This window comes from Carcharhinus amblyrhynchos, chromosome 7, assembly GCF_965287045.1.
Source record: "Carcharhinus amblyrhynchos chromosome 7, sCarAmb.v2.hapA, whole genome shotgun sequence".
Taxonomy (NCBI): Eukaryota; Metazoa; Chordata; class Chondrichthyes; order Carcharhiniformes; family Carcharhinidae; genus Carcharhinus; species Carcharhinus amblyrhynchos.
Window position 1 is genome coordinate 103,136,275 of NC_137330.1, and position 24,987 is coordinate 103,161,261.

Consider the following 24,987-nt stretch of genomic DNA (forward strand, 5'->3'; position numbering starts at 1 on the left):
AAAGCCCACTGCTTCTTTCTCTTCCTCCCATCCTTTAAGGCACTCCTTTAAAAAAAAACCTACATCTTTGGCCAAATATTAGGTCATCAACCTGATATGTCCTTATGTGGCTCGGTGTCATATTTTGTTTGGCAATGTCCCTGTGATAATGAAGGAGCTAGATTGGGTAGAGGTAGAGGGATTCTTTCCGCTTAGAAAGGAAACCAGAACTAGAGGGCACAGCCTTAAAATAAGAGTGGCGGTGAGGGGGGGATGCAGTTTAGAACAGAGTTGAGGAGGAACTTCTTCACTCAAAGGGTGGTAAATCTCTGGAATTCTCTGCCTGTTGAAGTGGTGGAGACCACCTCGTTGAATATGTTTAAGCCACGGGTAGATAAATTTCTGATAGACAAAGGAATTAAGGGTTATGGAGAGAAGGCGGGAAAGTGGAACTCATCCACTTCAGATCAGCCATGATCTTATTAAATGGCAGGGCAGGCTCGAAGGGCTAGATGGCCTACTCCTGCTCCTGTTTCTTATGTTCTTATGTTCTGTGAAGCGTCTTGGAGCATTTATTTTGTTAAATGCTATGAAATGCTAAATGCTTCATGCTTCATAACAAAGGCATGGATGAGAGGAAATGCTATGAAAATACATGTTGTTTGAAGATTTTTAAAAAAGACAAAACCTGAGATGATTAAACACAGCAGAAGTTGTAATAGACATCGGCTTGTACTGTACTGGATATTCAGGCTGGTTTGAATAATTTGTGGTCACCTTGAGATTTACCGGGCCTATCCTCAGTTTCTGGAATACAGAATAGTTGCTCTATTGTTACTGAAGGTGTATTACAGTTGAAGATTAAAATAATCATTTGACTTATGCATTCCTTTAGGTTACATTCTTCCAGCAACAAACAGTGCTTCACCTGATTCAAGAGAAAGGCAGAAAGACTCTGCCTTTGTACCCAGTGTTGATGGACCTTTGGAACACTATGAATGGTTGGTCAGGCAAGGTGACCTAAAAAATGATGACCACCAGAGAAGAGTTGTGCAGTGTTTACAGAAGCTTCATGAAGCACTTAAAGGATATAATCCCGGTCAGCAAAACTTTTTTTCAAAGGTGAGATCAGAAGTTGAGCTATCAGAAGTCCAGGGGTCAGCAGGTGAGCATATTGAAGAGCTGCAAAAAAAAGTGATGCAGTGTGACATCTAATTGTGATATATGATATGCTTAGTTGCTCCTTGACCTTTTGGTTTCCCTTTGTTTATGTTTTAAATCTTAAGTTAGATTCGTAAGAACTCATGTGGTTTATTCTACTCCATCTTGTAATACGCAAGTTTGCCTTATCTGCCAAAACGATTTTGTGTCCCCTTTTTGCCGTCCTGATTTCTCTTAACTTCACTCCCACACCATGTGCCTCTTTCTTCTTGACCAGGGCCTCAATATCCCGAGTCATCCAGCCTTGCCCTTCACTAAGAGGAATGTGTTTATCCTGAACTCTGGTTAACACACTTTTGAAAGCATGCCACTTACCAGACGTCCCTTTGCCTTTCTACAGACTCCTCCCAATTAACTTTTGAAGGTTCTTGCCTGATACCATCAGAATTGGCCTTGCCACAATTTAGAATTTTAACTTTTGGGACAGTCCTATCATTCTCCATAGCTGTCTTAAAACTAATAGAATTATGGTCACTGATCCCAAAGTGATCCCTCACTAACATTTCTGTCACCTGACCTTCCTTACTTCCCAAGAGAAGGTCCCATGGTGCTCCCATGAGTCCCATGGTGCCAGGTCCTGCAACAAATGGCACCGGTGTCACCCAGTCTCCTTTCAGAGCCATCGGTGACATGCAATGTACAGTAGTTGCTCAAAGGACACTCGCATACGGAACTGCCAGAGTCTCCACTGTCCCCTCCTTCATGGCAAATGGTGGCCATTTCCTGCCTCTGGTGCTTCTGCGAGTGGTAAGGTCTGGGCCTCCTATCCCATAATTCAGCCTCCTGCTCCTCCTGCTCCAGCTCCAGGAGCAACCAAAAGAACAGCAAGAACAATGGGTTGCATTGAAAAAACCATCTCGTCAACCTGAAGAGGTGAGGGAGGATGAATTTTGGAAAGGGAGAAACAGATGGGAAGGTTAAAGAATTCTGCTTGCACCCCCTCCCCCACCGGCCCAGCAACACATACTCCCCATATACCCCCCCCCCCACAGATCACAAAATGGCAACACAGCCCGCCCACCCCACTCACAAACACACACCCTGAACCTATGCAGTAGTGGCCACAGACAGCACTGCTTGACAGGTCCTGAAGTTTCAGCACTCCCACTTCAGAGAGTTTCCAGCCGATCCCCACCTGCAACATTGTTTGCTGCTGCCAGCACTAGGATCCAGAGTCAGCGCTAAGACCGAAGGTCAGCGTTCTGAACTGAGTCTGAAGTTGGTCCATGAACAAAGCAACTCCCCACACACTCTCAGCCCCCTCCCCAACCCGAAAGGCAACTTGTCCACCCAGAAACACCACCACCACCACACCCCCCCCCCCAAAAAGCAATACAGAGCAGTTTGAAGGCAGAGACTTACCTCTGGGACAATTAGGAGTGAAGCTCGCTAATGACATTGTGATGAAGGCAAAAAATGCAAATTGATGTTTCGTCTGTTTTGAGTGGGCTCCTGATTGTGCCGAATTTGTTTTTATTGGTAAGATGGGAATGTGTACGAAAATAGGCACCATTCCTGTTCATCACATCATGCTGGAGTTTACGACATTTTCCAGCTGCAAAGCAGGCGTAAAATTCTGCCCAATGATTAATTATCCCAGTGAGAAAGAAAGTGTCTTTGAGAAGCCTGTATGGCTAAAAAAAGATGTAAGGATAGAATCAAATTGAAAGAAACACTGTACAATTCAGCAAAGGTTAGTAATAAGCCAGAAGATTAGACTGATTGGGTAAAAAGAAAGAGGAGAAATTAGAATGAGAGAGAAAGCTAGCTAGAAATATGAAAACAGATAGTAAGAGTGTCTACAAGTAATTAAAAAAGAAAAGAGTAAAGCTAATGCTGGTCCTCTAGAGAGCCTGGGAAAACAAAGAAATGACCAGAGGTGTTGATCAGATATTTTGTGTCTGTTTTCACTAGGGGGCTTGGTTGGAAAACTTCTCAAAAATGTTTTAGAATCAAGAGTCAAGAGATGAAAGCGTGGGATATGAAAGGTTTTGAAAAACATGAAGGTGGACAAGTCCCCAGGGCCAGATACGGTCTATCCCAGAATACTGAGAGAGGTGAGGGAAGAAATTGCTGCAGCTTTAGCCAAAATCTTTGTATCCTCTTTAGCTATGGGTGGGGTACCAGAGGATTGGAAAGTAGCCAACATTGTTCCTCTGTTTAAGAAGGGCAGAAGAGACAATCCAGGAAATTATCAGCCTCTGAGCCTTACATCAGTGCTGGGGAAATTATTGGAGAAGATTCTTAGAGACAGGATGTACTCACATCTGGAAGAGAATAGGATTATTAGCAATAGGCAGCATGATTTTGTGAAGAGGAGGTTGTGTCTCGCAAATATGACTGAGTTCTTTGAGAAAATGACAAGAAAAATTGATCCGGGCAGGGCAGTGGATGTTGTGCACATGGACTTTAGTAAAGCCTTCGATAAGGTTTCTCATGTCAGGCTGATACAGAAGGTGAAGTCATATGGGATCTGAAGTGAGCTAGTAAGATGGATATAAAACTGGCTTCGACATAGGAAGTAGAGAGTATTTTTGATAGGCAAGAGAGTCAAGGGGTACAAGGCTGCAGGCAGGAAAGTGGCGTTGAGTTCAAAGCCAGATTAACAGTGATTTCATCGAATGACAGAGCTTAAGAGGCTGTATGGCCCAATGTTCACCAGCCAGTAACCAGGGAAGTAAAGCACTCAACTATCTAAACACCTCAATGCTATCTGTTATCTATAGTATCTTGAAAACTTTGATCAAATCATCCTTAACCTTCGAAGTTGCAGCAAGTACAACCCAAGTTTTTGTAATCTTTCGTCACAACATAACCCTTGGACCTCTGATAAAATTTTCATGAGCCTATGTTGCATTCCCTCCACGATCAATATTGAGCTGTCAGTGCCCAGAACGGTTGTAAATATACCTGGTGTGGTCTAATGAGGATTTGTATAGCTGAAGCATGACTTCTGAACCCTTGTATTCTAGTCTTTTGGATATAAAGGCCTGCATTCCCTGAGCTGTTTTGATTATTTTCTGTACCTGTTAGTGATCTAATGCTTTTAAAGTCAGCCTGCATATACGGTGTGAATATGCCTGACAATGATGTTCATTACTCTTTTTTTTATTTACTAATTAGAAATGCAATTAATCACATCTGGTTTCTGATTAGCCAGACGTGGCAAATGCATTGGACAATGTCCTCAGACCTTCCATGAATCCTATCTCTTTAACCAAACTTATGGTCTTCTCTCCTAAAATCATCTAATACTTCAAGTCAGTATCTAGTTCCTTCTCCAAACACACTTCTGTAAAGTGCTTTTAAGATGTTTCTGTGTGTTCAAGATACTATTTAATGTTATTGTGATGTCCTTTGCTTTGTACCCTGGTTTCCAAACTTAAGAACCTATTATATATTGTATGTGGTTTCTGGAATTGGATATATCGGATGGCCACTTGGCAAGGTAATAAAATGTATTGATGCACAGGGACTGTGGATGTCCCAGTATAAACTGCTAGCTACCATTGGTAGAGGGGAGGGGGAAAGAAAAATTAAAACAGTTGGTACCAAGGTACTGGTTTTCTAGAGTGTAAGCAGCATGTGCAAATTCAAGTCAGCAGTCTTTTGGGGCTTATTAGCTCAACTACAATATCAGCTAAACATTCATTCTGATGATTTCACTTAAAAGACAAGGCAACAACTGTGGCAATTAAACAGACAGCTTTTATAATCTCATTAATATGCAAATAGAAAATAGTTTCTAAAAGCACAACTTTGGGTGACTAGAAAATTAGGAGCTATCATATGCAAAATCCACAGTACAGTTTTATGCCAGTTCCAAAAATTTGGTACAGATTTGTTGCTAATTTTACGAATGAAAGAACTACAGAATTCTGTTCTAAAGTCGTATTAGGAATGAAATGTTCTGAAGTAGCGGTTGAAATAAGCTTGGCATAAAACTTCAATTTTCATTAAAAAAATTTAACTTGAATATAATGTATGGGCTCATAGATACGAAAGCTACCTCATTTTCAAAATAAATTGTGTTGTGTATCAGTTTAACAAGTTTGTTTGCACTCTTGTTTCTGAGCTAGCAGTTCTAGAGTGAGACTTGAATACATTGCTGAGGGCCAGCATGGCAGCACAGTGGTTAGCAGTGCTGTTTTACAGCACCAGGGACATAGGTTCGATTTCCCAGCATGGGTCACTGCCTTTGTGGAGTTTACGCATTCTTCCTGTGTCTGCGTGGGTTTCCTCCAGGTGCTCCGTTTTCCTCCCACATTCTGAAAGATGTACTGGTTAGATACTTTGACCTGAACAGGCGCTGGACTATGGTGACTAGGGGAATTTCACAGTAGCTTCATTGCAGTGTTAATGTAAGCTATACTTATGACTAATAAATAAACTTTAGGTTGACACCACTGTAGTAGTGAGAGATTGCTGGGGTTTTCAAAAGTGATGCCTTTCAGATGACATGTTAAACCTGTATCCATCCTGCCAGTTAATGGATGCTATAACAGATATTTCAAAGAAGAACGTGTAATTCTCCAGGCATCCTGGCTGATATTCATCCCACCAAAAACTTATTAACAACATTTATAGCATCTTTAGATGGTTAAAAAAAAAATTCCAACGAAGTTCACAAGTATCTTTTTTATTCATTCATGGGACATAGGCATCAGTAACTGGCCATCATTTATTGTCCATCCCTATTTACCCTTGAGAAGGTGGTGGTGAGCTGCCTTCTTGAAATGCTGCAGTCCACCTGCTGTGAGTTGACCACAATACTATTAGGGAGGGAATTCCAGGATTTTGGTGCAGTCACCAGACAAAATTTCCCAGTGAACCTCATACGTCCAACATGTCATACTTTACTTGATTGGTTTCTGGTATCATGCTTCATTATTTGATGTTGCATAGAGAATTGCTCACACAATAAATATGCCATGTGCTGATTTATTTTATGCAAAAATTTTTTTCTCCCTACAGTTTACACTTGCAGAAGGGGGGAAAAGAGTCAAACAGAAAGAAAACATTTATTCATTGTCTCTGAGGAGTTCTCTTACAAACCACCTTAAAATCTTTTCGATATGATTGTACCCTATCCTCAGTTCTGCTAATTGCAAACTGAGTCACAATGATCAGTATGAAGAGAGATTTACCAATATCTTTTAATCCTGAAGCCCAGTAAGCTGTTTATTCTGGTGTTATCAATTGAACTGTACAAATATTGATTGGTAAATGATGGAACTTTTACAATGGCTTCTTTTCCCATTTCCACTCTGTTATCCTTATAGTTCCCACAGATCTATCCTTGGCCCCTTCTATTTCTCATTTACATGCTCTTCCTCTGCAACATCATCCAAGAATACTGACAGTTTCCCATTACGTCAGACACCCCAGCTCTACTTCACCACCATCTTGACCTATCCACTGTCTCTAAGCTATCTGACTGCTTGTCTGACATCCAGTGCTGGTTCACGGAGATTTCCTCCAACTGACATCTGGTACTAGATTAGCAGAAACTTCCTCCAACTAATATCTAGTACTGGATTAGCAGAAATTTTCTCTAACAACATCCTGGGAGTCTAAAGCCATTGTCTTTAGTCCTTGCTATAAGTTTGGTTCCCTCGATAATGACTCCATCCCTGAGGCTGAACCAGTTTGTTTGCAACCTTAATGTTCTATTTGAGTAAGCAATAAATTACTGACCAGATATGCAGTCATCACGAAGATTATCTATTTCCGCCCACAAACCATTGTCTGATCCTGTCCCGGCCTGAGCTCATTTGCTGCTGAATTGTTACTACTAGCCTTAACCATCCTAATGTACTGTTCCTACATTTTATCCTCTGTAAATTTGAGCTCATCCAAAATTCTGCTGCCTGTGTCTTAACTTACACCAACTTCCTTTCATCCATCACCACTGTGCTCATTGACTTATGTTGGCTCTGAGTTTAGCAACAGCTCAATTGTAAGATTCTCAACCTTGTCTTCAAATCCTTCCATTGTCTCATCCCTCTATATCTTTTAGCCTCCTCCAGCCAAATAAGCCTCTACAATATCAGTGCTTCTCTAATTCTGGCCAATTTGTAGCCTTGATTTTTAAAACATTGCTCCACCATAGGTGGCTTGAAGATGTCCTCAACTGACAAGGCCCAAGCTATGGAATCCCTTCCTTAACTTTTCTCTCTGTATCACTTTTCTCTTTTTTATAACTTTTGATAAGGTCCTATGTCTCCTTATGTGACTTGGGGAGAAATTTTCCCACCTCGCCTGCCACGGAAATTGTAGTACGTGCACGGGGAGGGGTGCAGGGGGAGACCATGCACAAGTCCTTTGACTTTAGGAGGGATTTTTTGGTTTTGGGGCAAGCCCAGCTGGAAAATCTAACTTCTAATTTTATTTGGTAACTCTCCAATAATGCACTTTTGAACATTTTGTTATATTAATATATAAATATATCCGGGTGTTCCGGTTTCATCCCACAGTCTAAAGATGTGCAGGTTAGGTTGATTGGCCATGGTAAAATTGCCCCTTAGTGTCCTGGGATGTGTAGGTTAGAGGGATTAGTGGGTAAATGTGTAGGCGTATGGGGATAGGGCCTGGGTGGGAATTTGGTTGGTGTAGACTCGATGGGCCGAAGGGCCTGTTTCTGCATTGTAGGGTTCTATATATCTATATATTACCTTAACAAATGTGTGTTGAATTAATTAGCAGGATCATGATTCACTCACCGCTAAAGTAAAAGCCATCTGACACTCAAACTGATTCATTTGAATGCTGTCAGTCTCTCTGGTCTGTCCCCTGGCCTTGGAGTTTGTTGTCATCAGAATGCGTTTTAATTCAAAGCGGAATTTGTAATTGAATTTCTGTGGATGCCGTGGCTCTCTGAGTCGACACCTGCCGATTCTACTAATCGTTACTATCTCAGAATTTATTCTCTCTGCAACCTTCTGTTTTCTATTATTCCATTTTGCTTAATTACCTCTTAAAATGTCTGCTCCTTGTGTTGTGTTTGCAGTTTGTTTGAAACTTAAGACATGGCCGACAAGCTCTATTTGGAGCATAGATACATGAAGTCTGTTTTAACTTCAGCTCTCTTATGTCTCCATGTCAGGAGAATTAGTACGTTTTCAGCAAATGGAAGCTCAGACTATATCAGTTCAGCACAGGCACACACACTGTCTCACTCACTCTCCTCCCTCTTCCTCTTTCTCCCTTCTCGCTCTTTTACCCCCCACTCCTGGTCTCTTTCTCCACCCCTCCCCCCACACCCCACCACTTTTCTCTGAATGGATCTCAGTGTAGTGGTCTTGCTTTTTGTGTGTATATGGTTGTCTTTTCTGTGCATGAGCCTCCAATCCATATTTAGTCCCCTTGAGTGTTTGCATATTCCTGGCTTAGCAATGATCTCCCATAGCCGATCAGCTGGGAGCAACAAAACATTAAAAAAAGATAGTTGGACATTGGACATGTGTACTGTGCATTTCATTTTGCTTAATTACTTCTGAAAATATCTGTTCCTTGTGTTTGCAGTTTTTTGAAAGATCTAAACCTCCAAAAGGCCTTTATGTATATGGAGATGTTGGTAAGTCCCGATCATAATTGTTTTGCACTCAGGCATGCTAAGCTGCCATCCTATATTTCAGCTGTTGTTGATTTGACTGATGTATATTTTCTCATATATTTCCAATATAATTATAATGCATTAATGGATCTTCCAGTGTGCTGTCTGACCAGGTGACCTGGAATCAGAGATTGAGAACATTTAAGAACATAAGAACATAAGAAATAGGAGCAGGAGTAGGCCATCTGGCCCTTCGAGCCTGCCCCGCCATTCAATAAGATCATGGCTGATCTGTCGTGGCTCAGTTCCACTTTCCCGCCCTCTCCCCATAACCCTTAATCCCCTCTCTTATCAAAAACCCATCAACCCGCTTCTTAAAAATATTTAGCGAGGCAGCCTCCACCACTTCAACGGGCAGAGAATTCCAGAGATTCACCACCCTTTGAGTGAAGAAGTTCCTCCTCAACTCCGTTCTGAACCGTCCCCCCTTTATCTTGAGGCTGTGCCCCCTAGTCCTACTGTCTTTTTTGAGCGGGAAGAGTCTTTCCACCTCTATCCTATCCATCCCATTCATCATCTTATACGTCTCAATGAGATCTCCCCTCATTCTTCTAAACTCTAACGAGTACAAGCCTAGTTTATTCAGCCTCTCCTCATAGCTCAACCCCCTCAACTCCGGTATCAGCCTAGTAAACCTCCTCTGCACTCCCTCCAGGGCCAAAATATCCTTGCGCAGGTGCGGCGCCCAAAACTGCACACAGTACTCCAGCTGCGGCCTCACCAATGCCCTATACAGCTGCAGCAAGACCTCCCTACTTTTATATTCAATCCCCCTCGCTATGAAGGCCAGCATCCCATTCGCCTTCCTGACCACCTGCTGCACTTGCAGGCTGGGTTTTTGCGACTCATGCACAAGGACCCCGAGGTCCCTCTGCACCGTCGCCTGCTGCAGTTTTTCGCCACGTAAGTAATAGTCCTTCCTACCATTCTTCCTACCAAAGTGGACCACCTCACACTTGCCAACATTAAATTCCATTTGCCATTTCCTGGCCCATTCGCCCAGCCTATCTAGATCCTTCTGCAGACTCTCCACACCCTCCGCACAATTTGCCTTTCCCCCAATCTTGGTGTCATCAGCAAATTTCGACACCCTACACTCGGTTCCCTCCTCCAGATCATCTGCGCAGGCATTGATTATTTCTCTTTTTAAAATGCTATATTCTGACAGTTTTATAAAACAAATTGATTTTGTATCAAAAGTAGAAATCAAAGCTTGTAGCAATGTAGAAAGCAGAGCAATGGAATACATTAGAAATAGAATTTGCAGGCTCAGTTGAAGGAGTCAAAGATGTAAAACAGAAATGCTACAATATCATCTTCAATGCAAGAGTGAAATTATTGTATCCTGACTTTATATTAACATAATTGGGAAAAAACATGACTGGTAGTGTGTGCAGATATGAGTTTTAATATATTGACATTATTTGGTTTTGGAGAGAGGTGCTTACTGGAATTCAAAACGTTTGTAATACAGTGGAAGTGATTTGTATTGTGTAGTACAGCCTTTTGTTGAAGATACCTCATCCAATAGCAGCACTGGATAATCATCCCAGGGTCACCCAACTCTCCAGTGGTGCCAGATTCCAAGGGAACCCTTTCTGGTGCTATTAAAAACAGAGGGCGCCTCTTTCACCAAAATATTACTCCCAGAATACCAGATAGTTAAAAACGGATTTTGGCTTAATCAGTGAGACTAATAATAAGTGGCATTTATTTCAGTTCATAGTGAGATATGCCACAGGAGACCTGCTCACATTTTTAAATTGTTTTCCCAAGTTGCCCCAAGTGGATCCTTTTTTGAATGGTGTCCAATCTGAATATACTCAGTCGATTGAGCATTTGAATTTTACACTAATTAGAATAATGATGTTGAATAAACTGAATGTACCTTTAGATCTTCATCATGGGGGCAAGGTAAAGAAAAGCATCTTAAACACCAAAGCTTTGAGTTATGGTAATGTAAAAGAAAGCAGCACCCTTCAAAAATACAAGATTACTAGCCCAGTAACATAACCACTCTGCCACTGCATCCAACTGTGCTCAATGCATACATTGATAAAGGAAGTAAGGAAAACATCTCAGTTTAACAAGTAATTTCTCCCAAGTTTGTGGATTTGTAACTGGATGTTGCCAAATTAAAACTGTTACAGGTTTGCACATCCCCAAAGCAATCTCACAATACAGGTTTCACAATGTTGATTAACCAGTGCATCTGCTATGAAATGTTTAGCTTCATATGTCAGCTGAGAACAAAGGTTGGTGTATTATATTAATGTAAAAGACTAATTGAATTATAGTTGTTATGGTGCAGAAGGCCATTTTGGCCCATCGTGTCTGCACCAGTTCTCCAAATGAGCATTATGGCTTTGTGCCACTCTCCTGCCTTTTCCCTGTACGCCTGATTTGTTTCTAATCTAGTAATCATCCAATGCCCTCTTGAATGCCTCAATTGAACCTGCTTACACCACATTTCCAGGCAGTGCATTCCAAACCCAAACCACCCGTGTGAAAAAGTTTTATTTTTGCATCACGTTTGCAAACAATAAAAGGAAATGTCTTTGCATATTCTTTTTGTGATACAAAATCTTCCTTGTTCTTCGCAGGGACAGGGAAGACCATGGTGATGGACCTGTTTTTTTCTCATGCAACAGTTAAAAGGAAAAATCGAGTACATTTTCATGGTTTCATGTTGGATGTCCATCAAAGTAAGATATTCTAACTGGAGTACCAGAAATGAAGAATGGCAGCATAAATGTAATTCCAGGTTAAAAAGTACCGTAATGGTTTTGTGCCATTCTCCTGCCTTTTTCCTGTACACCTGCATTTATTTCTAATCTAGCAATCATCAAATGTGCTCTTTCCAGGTGGTGCATTCCAAATCCAAATCACTCATATGAAATTTTTCTTTTTCCTCACATCACATTTGTAAATAATAAAAGGAAATGCCATTGCATATTCTTTTTGGGGATACATCAATTTGCTTTGCAGCTCAAATTGTCTACAACAACTTATGGCTGTTAAGTTGATCTTTCTCCTCATCCTTTGGTAACTGCAACCCTATCCTTTCCTTCTCCGTGATGTACTCTATATGTTTTCTCTGGATAGCTCACAAGAAACAATACTTTTCAATATACCCCAATATATATGACAATAATAAATCAATTCAGTTCAATATGTTTAAAGCCCTGGAGCCTGATTTCCAATCTTGAATTCTATTTTAATCTTATTAATAACGTATTTCCTAAAATCCACAGTGCACTCCATAAGATATCGTCGACATGCATCGTGAAGATGCCTGACAGTTTCCCTTTTTGACACCAAAAAAACTTTGAACAATTTGCTTTTATTTAAGCATAGCTTTGGTGATACTACATCTAGAGAACTGAGCACAGTTTTGATCTCCTTATTTAAGAAAGGATAGAAATGTGTTGGAGATAGTTTAGGGACAGATATAGAATTCCTACAGCAGAGGACACCATTCGGCACATTGAGTCTGCACCGACAACAATCCCACTCAGGCCCTATCCCCACATATTGACTGATATTCACTTGACTGAAAGCTGGGAAGGGGTTGTGTGGGTGGGCAGGCAGTGGGTGAGTTATCTTGTGAGGGAAGGTTATACAGGTTGGGCTTCTATCCATTGGAGTTTAGAAAATTGGGAGGTGATCTTATTGAAGGACCTAAGACCCTGAGGGGACTTGACAGGGTAGATGCTGAAAGGATGTTCCTCTTGTGGGAGAGACTAGCAACATTATCAGTTAGAAACTTAGCAATTGGGAACCCAAATCAGGTCCCTAACCATTGTCCGTGATTTTATCTACAATTACTGTCTTGTCATTATCATGCATGGCTGTAGAAAGAAATATAGTTGTGATGCTTATCCAATATAAAATGAAAATATTTATTTTTGTCCCATACCTTTAGATCCATGGCAGCATCTCATGTGCCAATAGAAGGCTTATAATAGGACATGGCAGAATCGAAAACTTGTTATATATTTCACATTTTGAGCCTTGTACACTCCTCATTAGCCAAACCTGCATCCTTTAGCAATCTTTAACAAGAAAGATAAGCAAATTGTCTGTGCAGCTTGAAGACAACTTGCATTTTTTCTTCTCTGATTCTTATCACCTGATGCAGTTAATACTTTGTTGACATTTTGCTCAGGAGCATGGGACTTAGGAAAGGAGCAAGCCATTTGGCCTTTTGAGCCTGCTCCACCAATCAGTATGATCATTGTTGGTCTGGTTGTCAGCTCTGCTTCCCTGTCTGCACCCTTGACTTGCCTTGTCTAACAAAAACCTATGACACTCAACCTTAAAGATCCAGCCTCCAGTACCTTCTGGGGTAGAGAATTCCACACACTGATGATCCTCTGAGAGGATAAAGATAAATGTCTGGTTTCATTTATGCCTTTTTCATGGCAAGCTTCGTAGAATCATAGAAACCCTACAGTGCAGAAATAGGCCATTTGGCCCATCGAGTCTGCAGCGACCACAATCCCACCCAGGCCCTACCTGCATATCCACCCACTAATCCCTCTAACCTATGCATCTCAGGACACCAAGGGGCAATTTTTAGCATAGCTAATGAACCTAACCCACACAAATCTATGGACTGTGGGAAGAAACCAGAGCACTTGGAGGAAACCCATGCAGACACAAGGAGAATGTGCAAGCTCCACACAGGCAGTGACCCAAGCCAGGAATTGAACTCATGTCTTTGGAGCTGTGAAGCAGCAGTGCTAACGTCTGTGCTACCGTGCTGCCTGGCTTACTTAACAGAAAAGGCCACTCACTAGAGATTACATCAGTACTAAATTGGTATGCACTCATTCTTTTGCATGAAATCACACTCTTTTTCGTGATCTTAATGTGTTAAGTAGAACTTTCATACTTCCTGACATTATGTTGATTCTTGCTACTGAGTTGATCTGGACAACATTTTAGCCAGTCTGTTCTACACTTTGTTGAAGTGCAACTACTATCTAACTCCGCATAGTTAAATAAATCCATGGTGAATACATTCATCACCATATTAAAACTTCTTGCAAGTAGTACAGTTCCTTCAGACTGATCATCACCATTTTCAGTCTCCGATTTCTCTGCTATGGATCGCTTTAAGAACACTATTTTTCACTTTGGACAGTTTGTTGCATAATATTTTGAATCGTAGAAACAAGAATAGGCCATTCAGCCTGTTGAACCTGTTCCGCCATTCAGTTAAATCATGGCTGATCATTTACTCAATTTCACTTTCCTGCACTATCTCCTTATCGCCAGATGTTGATCTATCGATTTCTGTCTTGAACATACTCAGTGGTTGAGCTTCCACACTTGAAGCACTGTTAACAGCTCCCAGACATTCATGGCTTCATTTGCCCACTAATGCTTCTCCAGGCCTGTCATCTGCCTTGATATGCAGATCTGCTTTAAGTGCTTTCATCCTCATTCCTTCTGTCTGTAACTCACCGTGTACTGCACGTCTATCCAGGATCTGGACAATCCTCTATCCTTTGTGATACCCTAGAATGCCCCATTTGTGCCATCAAGGCTGTTGAAAAATTTCTTGGGAAAGCAGTAATTTTCAATGAGTAGATGTCTGCCCTGAAAGAGAATCTCTTTCTAAGAACCAAACTAAGAACCTGTCCATATGCGTACTTTAGTACAATCCAGTAACTTAAGTATGCACTGGCAAGGAATCGCCAGATGGCATTTCTGCAATCTTTTATATCCGCTCTTAATGTCCGTGATATTTTCCTCTCTGGAATGGCGGTCTATTGTCATCTATCAAAGTCTGACCGTGCTGCATAGGCTGTAAGATCATCTCTCTGGGAAATTTTATCCATAAAACCTAATAGAAGAACCAAATCTTACTCAAACATTGTACCTTGCTTCTGATTTTACTCCTATTAGGAAACAATAACGCTAAGGCTATACTTTGTTCCCGCTTTGGTCGGGTCATAACCCATGTCCACATACCCACTTTATTTTTCTGCTGGGCACAAGGTTCGGACTCGGAGAACATTGGAGAATATTTATCCAGAGCTAATTTACTTTCAGCCATTCTTCAGGAAAGCTATACAGATTATTATCTTCTGTCTTAAAAAAATCTTCAATTCCAATTTTCACTTTTAGGTAACCATCCTCTGTTTCCGAATTAAACTTCTAACAACCGTTTGGTGAAGGAGAAAATGAGAAGTCAATCTTAACTCACTTTCGATTTTTTTTAACAAAGTGAAACATTATAAATGTAAATCTCCTTACCTGACTCATCGCTTCAGTGTCAATACGTGTTCAAGCAGTCAATGCTCTCCCCCAATTTATCCTTAATTTCTATTATTAACACTTCTCCCCCATAACCCATGAATTCCTTGTAAATCAAAAATCTATCTAACTCGGCCCATTTAAGGACCCAACCTCCACTTCTCTCTGTGGAAGACAATTTCAAAGACCCTCTAAGAGAGTAGTTTCTCCCCATCTTCATCTTAAATGGGGAGCCCATGGGGTGGCATGGTGGCACAATGGTTAGCTCTGCTGCCTCACAGTGCCAGGGACCCAAGTTCGATTCCTGGCTTGGGTGACTGACTGTGCCGAGTCTGTTTGCTCTTCCTGTGTCTGCATGGTTTTCCTCTGGGTGCTCCGATTTTCTCCCACAGCCCGGAAGACATACTGGTTAGGTGCATTGACCATGCTAAATTCTCCCTCTACGTTACCCGAACAGGCGCCGAAGTATGGCAACTAGGGAATTCTCGCAGTAACTTCATTGCAGTGTTAATGTAAGCCTGCTTATGACACTGATAAATAAACTCAGAAAAATACATTTAATTCCTCTGAGAGAGGGAAACTTCCTTTCAACATCTTACCTGTCAAATCCCCTCAGAATCCTATTTGTTTCAATGAAATCATCTCTCATTCTTATCTTCAAAGAGTACAAGTCCAAACTGTTCAACCTTTCCTCAGAAGGCAACCATTTTGTTCCAGATATCATCCTAATGAATCTTTACTGAATGGATTCCAATGCTTAAATAAGGAGACCAAAATTATGCACAGTTCTCTAGACATTGGTTTTATCAATGCTTTTTATTGTTGTAACAAGACTTCCCTAGTTTTATATTCCATTCTCTGGCAATAATGGTCAACATTCCATTTGTGTTCTTTATTACTTGCTGTACCTGCATGCTAATATTTTGTGGTACTTATACAAGATCATAGATCCTTTTGTACTGGAGTATTCTGTAGTCTCTATTTAAATAATTTTCTTTTCTTCCTATCAAAATGGACAACTTCACATTTCTCATACTCATTCACATCATGCTTTTGCTAACTTAACCTACCTATTGTCTCTTTGCAGATTCTCTGTATCCTTCTCACAACTTGCTTTCCTATCTATCTTGGTATCAGCAGCAACTTTGACTACACTGCAGTCTGTCCTTTCATCCAAGACAATAGTATAGATGATAAATAGTTGAGATCCCAGCACTTATTCCTGTGGCACTCCACTTGTTACAGTTAGCCAATTTGAAAATGATCTATTTATCCGATTCTCTTATTTTACTTTAATTAGCCAATCTTCTATCCATGTTAATACGTCATCCCCAGTATCATGACCTGTTATCTTGAACTGCAATCCTTCATGTGGTGCCTTATCAAATGTCTTTTGGAAATCCAAATGCATTACATTTCGTGGTGTCCCTTTATCCATTCTACTTTTTATATCACCAAAGAACTTGACCAAATTTGCCAAACAGAATTTCTTTTTCATAAAATTCTGTCTGATAGCTTCTACCGCCTTAATAACATATTCTATCTAGCATTTTCCAAAACATCGATATTAGGCTAACTGATCCATGGTTTCCTGTTTTCTTTCTCCCTCGTTTTTCTTGAATGGAGGTGTTATGTTTGTGGTTTTCCAATACACTGAGACCTTTCCAGGGTCTAGTGAATTTTGCAAGATTACAACCAATTAATTCACTACCTCTGTAGTGACTTATTTTAAGGCCATCTGGTTCAGGAAATTTGGCCTTTAGTCCCATTAATTTTCCTAGTACTTTTTCTCTAGTGATCATTAAACGATGTTAGCAGGTGTTCTTCATCTTGATTGTGATACTAGGATGAAGGGTGACCAAAAGCTAAGTGCTTTACGACGTGAAGGAAGGGAATTCATGATAACTTAATCACCACAGATTATGATTGCATACCAATTGACCACATTAGAATAACAATATGGATATCTGAGGTTCATGGAAATGCATAAAAGTTAATACATGGAAGAAGACCGCTTGACTCACCTTGTTCCTGTTGGTGTTTGTTCACCCCATGAGAAAAATAGTCCTGAATATGTTTAATGCATGGTGCTTTTTTATTCCTTTTTCTTTTTCGACCTACCCAATCTAATCATGAATATTGACATTATTTCTCCATCAACCATTTATGCTGGAGGTAAGATCTGCATTCTCAGTGTAGAACTGACTCCAAAATGGTGGTAGCACCATCATGTGGTGGAACCTTGTGTAATGATATCTTTGTAAATGTTGATTCTTTTTATGTGCCTTGTGTTCACTTCCAGTATCACAATTGGTTGCATCTCTTTCTAAGTTATTTTACAATGGTTATTTCCATTTCTGTCCTTATGATTTATCTTTTTTTTAACCAAGTGACCGAGTTGCAGGAGCTCTTTGCACCAACTTAACCTATCCTTTAAAAAAAGCTACAAAAGCATCAAACTTTTAATCTTTTTAGTACACCTTTGTTTAATTCCCACTCGGGTCATAAATTATTCCAAACCCTGTCCTTCATACAATTCTCATCTTACACGTTTAAAATTTTTCTTTACATTTTTCTTTTTGAGACCTTTCTACATAATAATACAATGAGCTTCTAACAATTGCTAGCACGGATCACCTACATTTATTTGGCTAATTGCCGCTAGCATTGTCCCTGTCAGCTCTTCTATTTAATTTTATTTTCTTGCTCATCCATAGTTAATTTTGGTTAATTTTGCATAATGCTTGTTCACTGACAGAAGAAACAATTTTGTGTAAATAATTACTATATGTCTGCTCATTCTTTTATTTGCTGATCTGTTAAATGTTGTTTTTTTATTTATTTTCCCAAAAAGTCTGTTCTGTGAAGCCAAAGGCAGCATTTATTTGTTATGAAGAAACTCGCGGTTTTATATTGGCTATGGTATTCTGATGTAATTGATTTGTGTAAATCTGTCTCCATTCCTCTGTGGTTCTTAGACTGCACTTAGCTTCTGCTCTTTCTGATGTTCCATAAACATTCCTCTATTTAAATTTACTTTACGTTTATATTTGTTTCACCTTTATCTTTGTTTCATCCTAAACTCTGCCTCCATCAACTCCTTTTCTCAAATATCCACTATTCTTTGGCAGAAACCCATTGTCTGCAGTATCCATTCCCCATCTCCAAGCTACCTTACTTCCCTTTTCAAGTATCTGTTCACTTCCAATGCTCACAATCCATCATCCAAACTTTTCATTCTCTCTCCGTGTTGTTTTGTTATTTCATCAGTGTATGTCTCCTGAGGTCTGCAACTATCCTTCTCACTTAGTTATTTTTTCCAAGTTTTGTCAATTGTAATCTTTGAAATTATGCCATGTATAGAATCCCTACAGTACAGAAAGAGGCCATTTGGCCCATTGAGAATGTATTAACCACAATCCCACCCAGGTCCTACTCCTGTAATCCTCATTTACCCTGCTAATCCCCCTGACACTAGGGTCAATTTTTCATGGCCAATCTACCTAATCTTTGGACTATGAGAGGAAACCCGAGTGTCTGGAGGAAACCCACGCAGACATGGGGAGAATGTGCAAACTCCACAGTAACCTGAGGCTGGAATTGAACCTGGGTCCCTGGCATTGTGAGGTACACAATGGGGTAAACATAGTAAGACTGGGGTAAACATAGTAAGAAGTCTCACAACACCAGATTAAAGTCCAACAAGTTTACTTGATAATAAACCCACAAGCTTTCGGGGTTTGCCCCTTCAATAGGTGAGTGGAGAGTTCTGGTCTCAAACAGAGCATATAAAGGCACACATAGTTTACAGAATACTGATTAGAATGCGAGTCTTTCCAGCTAATCAGTTCTTAAAGATGCAGACAATGTGAGTGGAGATAGCATTAAGCATAGGTTAAAGAGATGTATATTGTCTCCAGACAGGACAGTAAGTGAGATGTTGCAAGCCCAGGCAAGTCATGGAGGTTACGGATAGTGTGACATGAACACAAGATCCTGGTTGAGGCCATCCTTGTGTGCGGAACTTGGCTATCAGTTTCTGCTCAGTGACTCTGCACTGTCGTGTGTCATGAAGGCCGCTTTGGAGAACGTTTACCTGAAGATCAGAGGCTGATTGCCCGTGACCACTGAAGTGCTCGCCAACAGGAGGGGAACAGTCTTGTTGAGCGGTGTTCATTCATCCGTTTTCATAGTGTCTGCATGGTCTCCCCAGTGTACCATGCCTCGGGACATGTACCATGTCTACCTGATACGCTGCAAGAAAGGATGTCCCGAGGCATGGTACATTGGAGAGACCATGCAGACGCTCTGACAATGGATGAATGAACACTCACATTCTAATCAGTATTCTGTAAACTGTGAGCGCCTTTATATGCTCTGTTTGAGACCAGAACTCTCCACTCACCTGACAAAGGGGCAAACCCCGAAAGCTTGTGGGTTTACTATCAAATAAACTTGTTGGACTTTAACCTGGTGTTGTGAGACTTCTTACTGTGTTGAGGTATACCCAAGGGTGGGCGATTAACATACATCAAAAAGAAGCAGTTCTAGTACTGACCCTTGTATACATTACACCCCCAGTCTGACGAACAATTGTTCACCACTTCTTTTTGCTTTTTGTCTCTTGACCAATTTCATATTCATTGTGTCTTGTATTCCTTTAATTGCGTAGGCTTTAATTTTGTTAACAAGTTCGTTAGGTGATAGATTATCAAATGCCTTCTCAAAGTTTCAGAGCCACACGTCAACTGGGCTTTCCTCACCAACCCTCACTGTTATTTCATTGAAGAATTTAGTGAGGTTTAACAAGATATAAAGTAATTTATTAACCCATGTTTTTCCAATTGCAGATTTATACGCACAATTAATTTGGTCTGGCTTATTGCAATGGCTTGTTGTCTTCATTCAGCATTCACTTTCCAAGTCCTATCTTGCCATGTCATCTACCTTTTCTCCTGAATCCACTTCTCTCCTAGCTAATTACCAGTCTCTATCCTTTAGTACATCCCTCTTCTCTTTCCACAAAGCACTTCCCAAAAGCCCCACCAGTTGTCGGTTCCAGCTTTAAGTAATGTGGTAGGCGAAGCACTAGTTATCAAATTTATTATTTTTTAGTATCCATGGTGCTTTAACAGTGTCCTCCTCATTTCTTACAAACTAGTCACCTAATCAAACCCTATATTGCCACCAGTCAGTTTGGATGTTGTTAAAATGTATTAGAACTAGGCAGTACATAGGATCAGTTCTAGAGCAGTAGAACAAAGTTTTGAACAAGGTTTCAGGACTGACAGCACAGAATCAGATATTCAACCCAATTGGTCTATGCTGTGGTTTAAGCTCCTGCTATCCTTTATCCCCCATGGAGTCAACATGTGAAGCATAAACACCAGATGGACGAGTTGGGTAGAATGTTTGTGCTGTGCATTCTATATAATTCTATGAAGAGCAGAAAATCTAGGTAGGGCTCAATGAGTTTTTTTTTGTTAAGTACAGAATATTATGTATGCAGCAAAGTTGCCTGACTGAAAACAACATAAAGTGCAAACAGGGTATTGAACAAGGGTAATCTAAATCCATCAATTTCTATTATCTTCTGTTTCTTTTTCCTGAGAATTAAACTTAATCTGTCTTGTTCTTGTTTTGACACCTCCCTTTAAAGGAGAAATGTCCATGAACATGTACTGAATCTTATAATTATCTTCATTGTAAATTGGATTAAATGCTTAAAAATGAAATGTGGCACCAACTTGCCACAACCATTGGCTTTGTCTGGATCTAGATACTTTTCTTAATGTTGATAAATAGCAGTAACCAGTTTTTCAATTCTGTTACAACAGGAATTCATCGCTTAAAGCAGAATTTACCAAAAAGGAAACCTGGCCTAATGGCCAAATCTTATGATCCAATAGCACCTATAGCTGCAGAAATCAGCGATGAGACCTGCCTATTGTGTTTTGATGAGTTTCAGGTAATTGGCACATTTTTGTATGATATTTTGAGTTAATGTACAAGCTCAATGTACTTAAGAGAGTAAAACTCCCATGTGTGTTTGGGCATGGTAACTTGGATAGCATTAACCGAGCCCTTCTAAAATTGCTTATGAGACTGAAGTGTTTTAGGGAATGAACCTGGCTTTCAAGATTTCTAATCTGTTAGAGGCTGGGAAGTACCTGTTAAAAGCAAATGAGCAAACTTCCTTGTGCTTATTTTCCAACCTCCACTGCATTCACACCATGTTATATTAGAAGTGCAACAAGGAGAGGCCAACAGAGGAGTAGAGCATAAGATGTACAAAAAGACACATCAGCTGTTTCTGTGCATATAAATATGGGATAGTAAAAGCAAGTCTTATGACACAAAGAATGGGAAAGAGCAGCATCAAGAGTGGGTGAGAAGGTTCAGCACCAAAGAACAAGGCTCATTGAAATTACCAGTAATAGAGTCATAGAGGTTTACAGCATGGAAACAGGCCCTTCGGCCCAACTTGTCCATGCCACCTTTATTTTTTAGCACTGATATCAGTGAACCCGAGAAGCAGCGTGTGAGGGCTTTTTGTCTCATTAAGGAATTGTCTAAACTAGAATCTGATCTGCAGCAAGGATAATGTGCTGTCACTCGTGCTTTTTTTAAAATTAAATCTTCTCCTGTCCATACTTCAGTCTTTGCAGGTGAAAGACCATATCTCCTGCAATGATTAGCATTTACTTTTAACTTGGTAGGTGCAAATATTATTTCATCCTGTTGAGTACTGAGGAAAAAGCACTCCATCATCTATCTAGCCTATTGTTTCCGATGCATCATCGAAAGCTGCATGCTGGCAATGTTCAGAACTAAGTCTCTGCTGTAGACAATAATATCAAGTCCAAGCCTAAGCTGAGGTCTTCAAATAAAATCTCTTGAAAGGAAGTAAAATAGAACTTAGTTATCATGGTGTATTGTTTTCATTATTAATTGTACATCTTGTCTGACTTGCTGTCGTTTGCAAGCCAGTGCATTATGAGCTAGCAGGATCCATGTTTTTTGTTAGCTTGACTGCTAAAGCAATAAAGTCCCGATGCAATGTTAATCACCTCCTGTAGCTACATATGTACTGACTGACCTTGAAAGGTATCAGAATCAAAAACATATTTCAAATTGGTGACGCGATTGAAGGATCTTTGCAGTAAGACCACTTGAAAAGAGAGTAAGGAAATTTTACTTTTCAATTTTGAATTGCATGTTGGCTGAACGGCAGAAAAAAGGCTGGGAAAGTACAGGAACCTGCTGAATTAGAACAAAAAGAAACCTGTAGACTTTAATGCAAGACCGGAGCGAGAGGGCAACAGAAGACCTTCCTCCCCCTCACCACCACCGCCCCCCCAAACACGTGGGCAACAAAAGACACCCCCAACATGCGGGTGACGGAAGACCCCACCCCCCCCAATAGCAGGAGGGTGATGGAATATCCCCTGTGGTAGGAGGGCAATAGCAGACACCCCTCCCCCAGCAAGAGGGCAACAGAATACACCCCACACCCCCTGCAGGAGGGAAATGGAATAGCACTCCCACCCTCCGTAGGAGAGCAAATGAATACTCCCCCAGCAGGAGGGCAACGGAAGAGCCCCACCCTGCCCACCACAGCAGGAGAGCACCAGAAGACCACCCCTCAAACCCAGCAGGAGAGTACCAAGGAGAGAATTGCAGAAGGGAAGCAAGTGAATGCGTCAACAGACACAGACCTGGTCAAACGTGAGCTAAAAGATAAAAATTTTGCTGCAGGCAGAAAATGAAGATCCAGAAATGCGATTGGAAAATGTAAATCTGACACTGAAATGCAAAGCACTAGAATACGGAAAAGTCAAGCTTTGTTACTTTGACTGCTGAAGCAATAAAGTACAGATGTAATGCTCATCACCTCCTGTAGCACCAAAAACTTAATTTTTAAATTTGGTTTAAAATGTTTAAAATTTCTCTTGGACATTAAACATTTTCGCTATTTCGGCAATAAATAGCACATGAATACTTTTTTTAAAGAATGTTTTATGAAAGATTTTGTTTATTTACAAACCATGATCACAAGTTATTTACATGCTGTGTTATTGTTTGTCGTTATAAATATTTACAAGTATTTTTTTCATTGCATTGGCATGAGCAGTTTGTGTTGACAAAAAACATGCTTCAGAACTGTGAAAGAAATTTTGGGTTATTAGGATGCCTGCCGCTTGCACCATTATAAGTGTAAGGAAAAGTGTCTGGTATCAATATTTAAGCTCTTCCGAAACTTCAATTCTGAACATTTTTGTCTGGTACATTGATTTCTAAGTCTCCAATAAAAGCGAGCTTTCACTTTCATGCAAGCGCTAATTAATGAAAACACATGTTCATGTTTAGCATGTATTACAAAGAGCTCCACCAATCAAGGATGACTGAGTGTAAAGCACTTACTTATGTAAATGCTGTATTGGTTTTTTCTCCTCTTTTGCTTAAGTGAGTCATAATGGAAAACAACTGGAGGTCATAAAAATCTTTTCTCTTAGATGTTAATGAAATTTTTCTCTTCCTATTAGCTGACTTCCATTAACAGTAATTTGTATCCTTCCTTTTCTGCCTGTTTGTAATGAATACTGTGCTGCAGTTGAGAAAATGCTTCTGCTATTGTCTTCTTGCTTAGACTGTACAATTACTTCCCTCTTCTCAAGCTGTAGAAGTAATGGTATAAGATCAAAGCACCTACAGACTTCCATCCATGTACAGTGTAGCTCCTGTTCTATCAGTTGCATGTATTCTAAAACTGTTCAGTTGATAGTAAACCATCAGAACCCATAAACCCAAATGCTGCCAAAATGGATCAAGTATGCACTAAATTTAAAATTTAACTTTTGTTGTAGTAAAAGCATGAATTATCAATGAAACATCCTGTATACTGTATTGATAATATTCTGTCATGACAAGATCATTATAGATATGAAAAGACCTTCACTTCATTTTAACATACCTATCTAGAAAAGCATGACTGTTTCAACCCCAACCTCTACCATTGCTGCGTCAAATGATTCTCAAATTTCCCACTGCTCTATCTGACAGTCCATTCTAAGTGTGAAGAATTCCATGTGAAGAATTCCATGGATATCAATCCTAACTTTATCATTTATTAACATGAACCTATAATTTCCCTTACACTCGCAATTTAATCTACAGTAGTTTCCAGTTTATCTTTTTAGCCATTTAATTCAGCACCCAAGGTTGCTCCTCAGGTAGCCCTTTTCCAGGCTGAAATACCCAGGTTTCTCCAATCTTTAATCGAATCTAAAACATAATAGCCCTGTGGCTCCTCTGCACTGCCTCCAATGGTTGAATGTTGTCCTCGTTTCTCAGTGACCAGATCTATATATAGGCCTCAAGCTAAGTCTGATCAGAGCACTATGAAGTTTGGTCACGATTTCATCTGACTTAAATTGTCTTATTCTGGCCATGTTGTTGAACGCTCTATTGGCTTTTCTGATTGCTGCTTTGTATTTGGTTGGACATTTTAGTATCAAATCTACTAAGACTCCTCATTTTATGTCAGAACAAAAGTAGTGAGAGCAGGAGTTGGCCAAATGGTCCCTCGAGTCTGTTGTGCTGTTCAGTGAGATCATGCCTGATTTTTGATTCTACTTTCCCAGGCCTTGATTCCATTTCATTGACATCCTTAGAATTTCAGCACCATTTGCAGAGTATTTTTTCTGTTCCTAATTGCAGTAGTTCAATATACATTTTATAATTTCTAAACTTCCTCCTTTGATTCCACTCACATGCCTAGTTTGATATGATAAGCAAATTTGACCATTTTTTGCATTGACTTTCTGGATGCAAGCCATTGCTGTAAACTTGCTTGCTTGCAAGAAACATTAATTTGATTCTCTCCTCTGCGATCACTGCAAGTT

General features: G+C 40.2%; 1 protein-coding gene across 2 annotated transcripts in view; it reads left to right on the top strand.

Annotated features, from left to right (window-relative positions):
• The window catches only part of LOC145345167 (AFG1-like ATPase), a 129,455-nt gene that overhangs the window by 18,452 nt on the left and 86,016 nt on the right, over positions 1-24,987 (top strand). For both annotated transcript variants that reach the window (XM_080192863.1, XM_080192864.1), the window contains exons 2-5: positions 875-1,101; positions 8,725-8,776; positions 11,419-11,520; positions 20,920-21,050. In XM_080192863.1, coding sequence (XP_080048989.1) covers positions 875-1,101; positions 8,725-8,776; positions 11,419-11,520; positions 20,920-21,050 — 512 coding nt within the window. The remainder of the gene's footprint in view (positions 1-874; positions 1,102-8,724; positions 8,777-11,418; positions 11,521-20,919; positions 21,051-24,987) is intronic.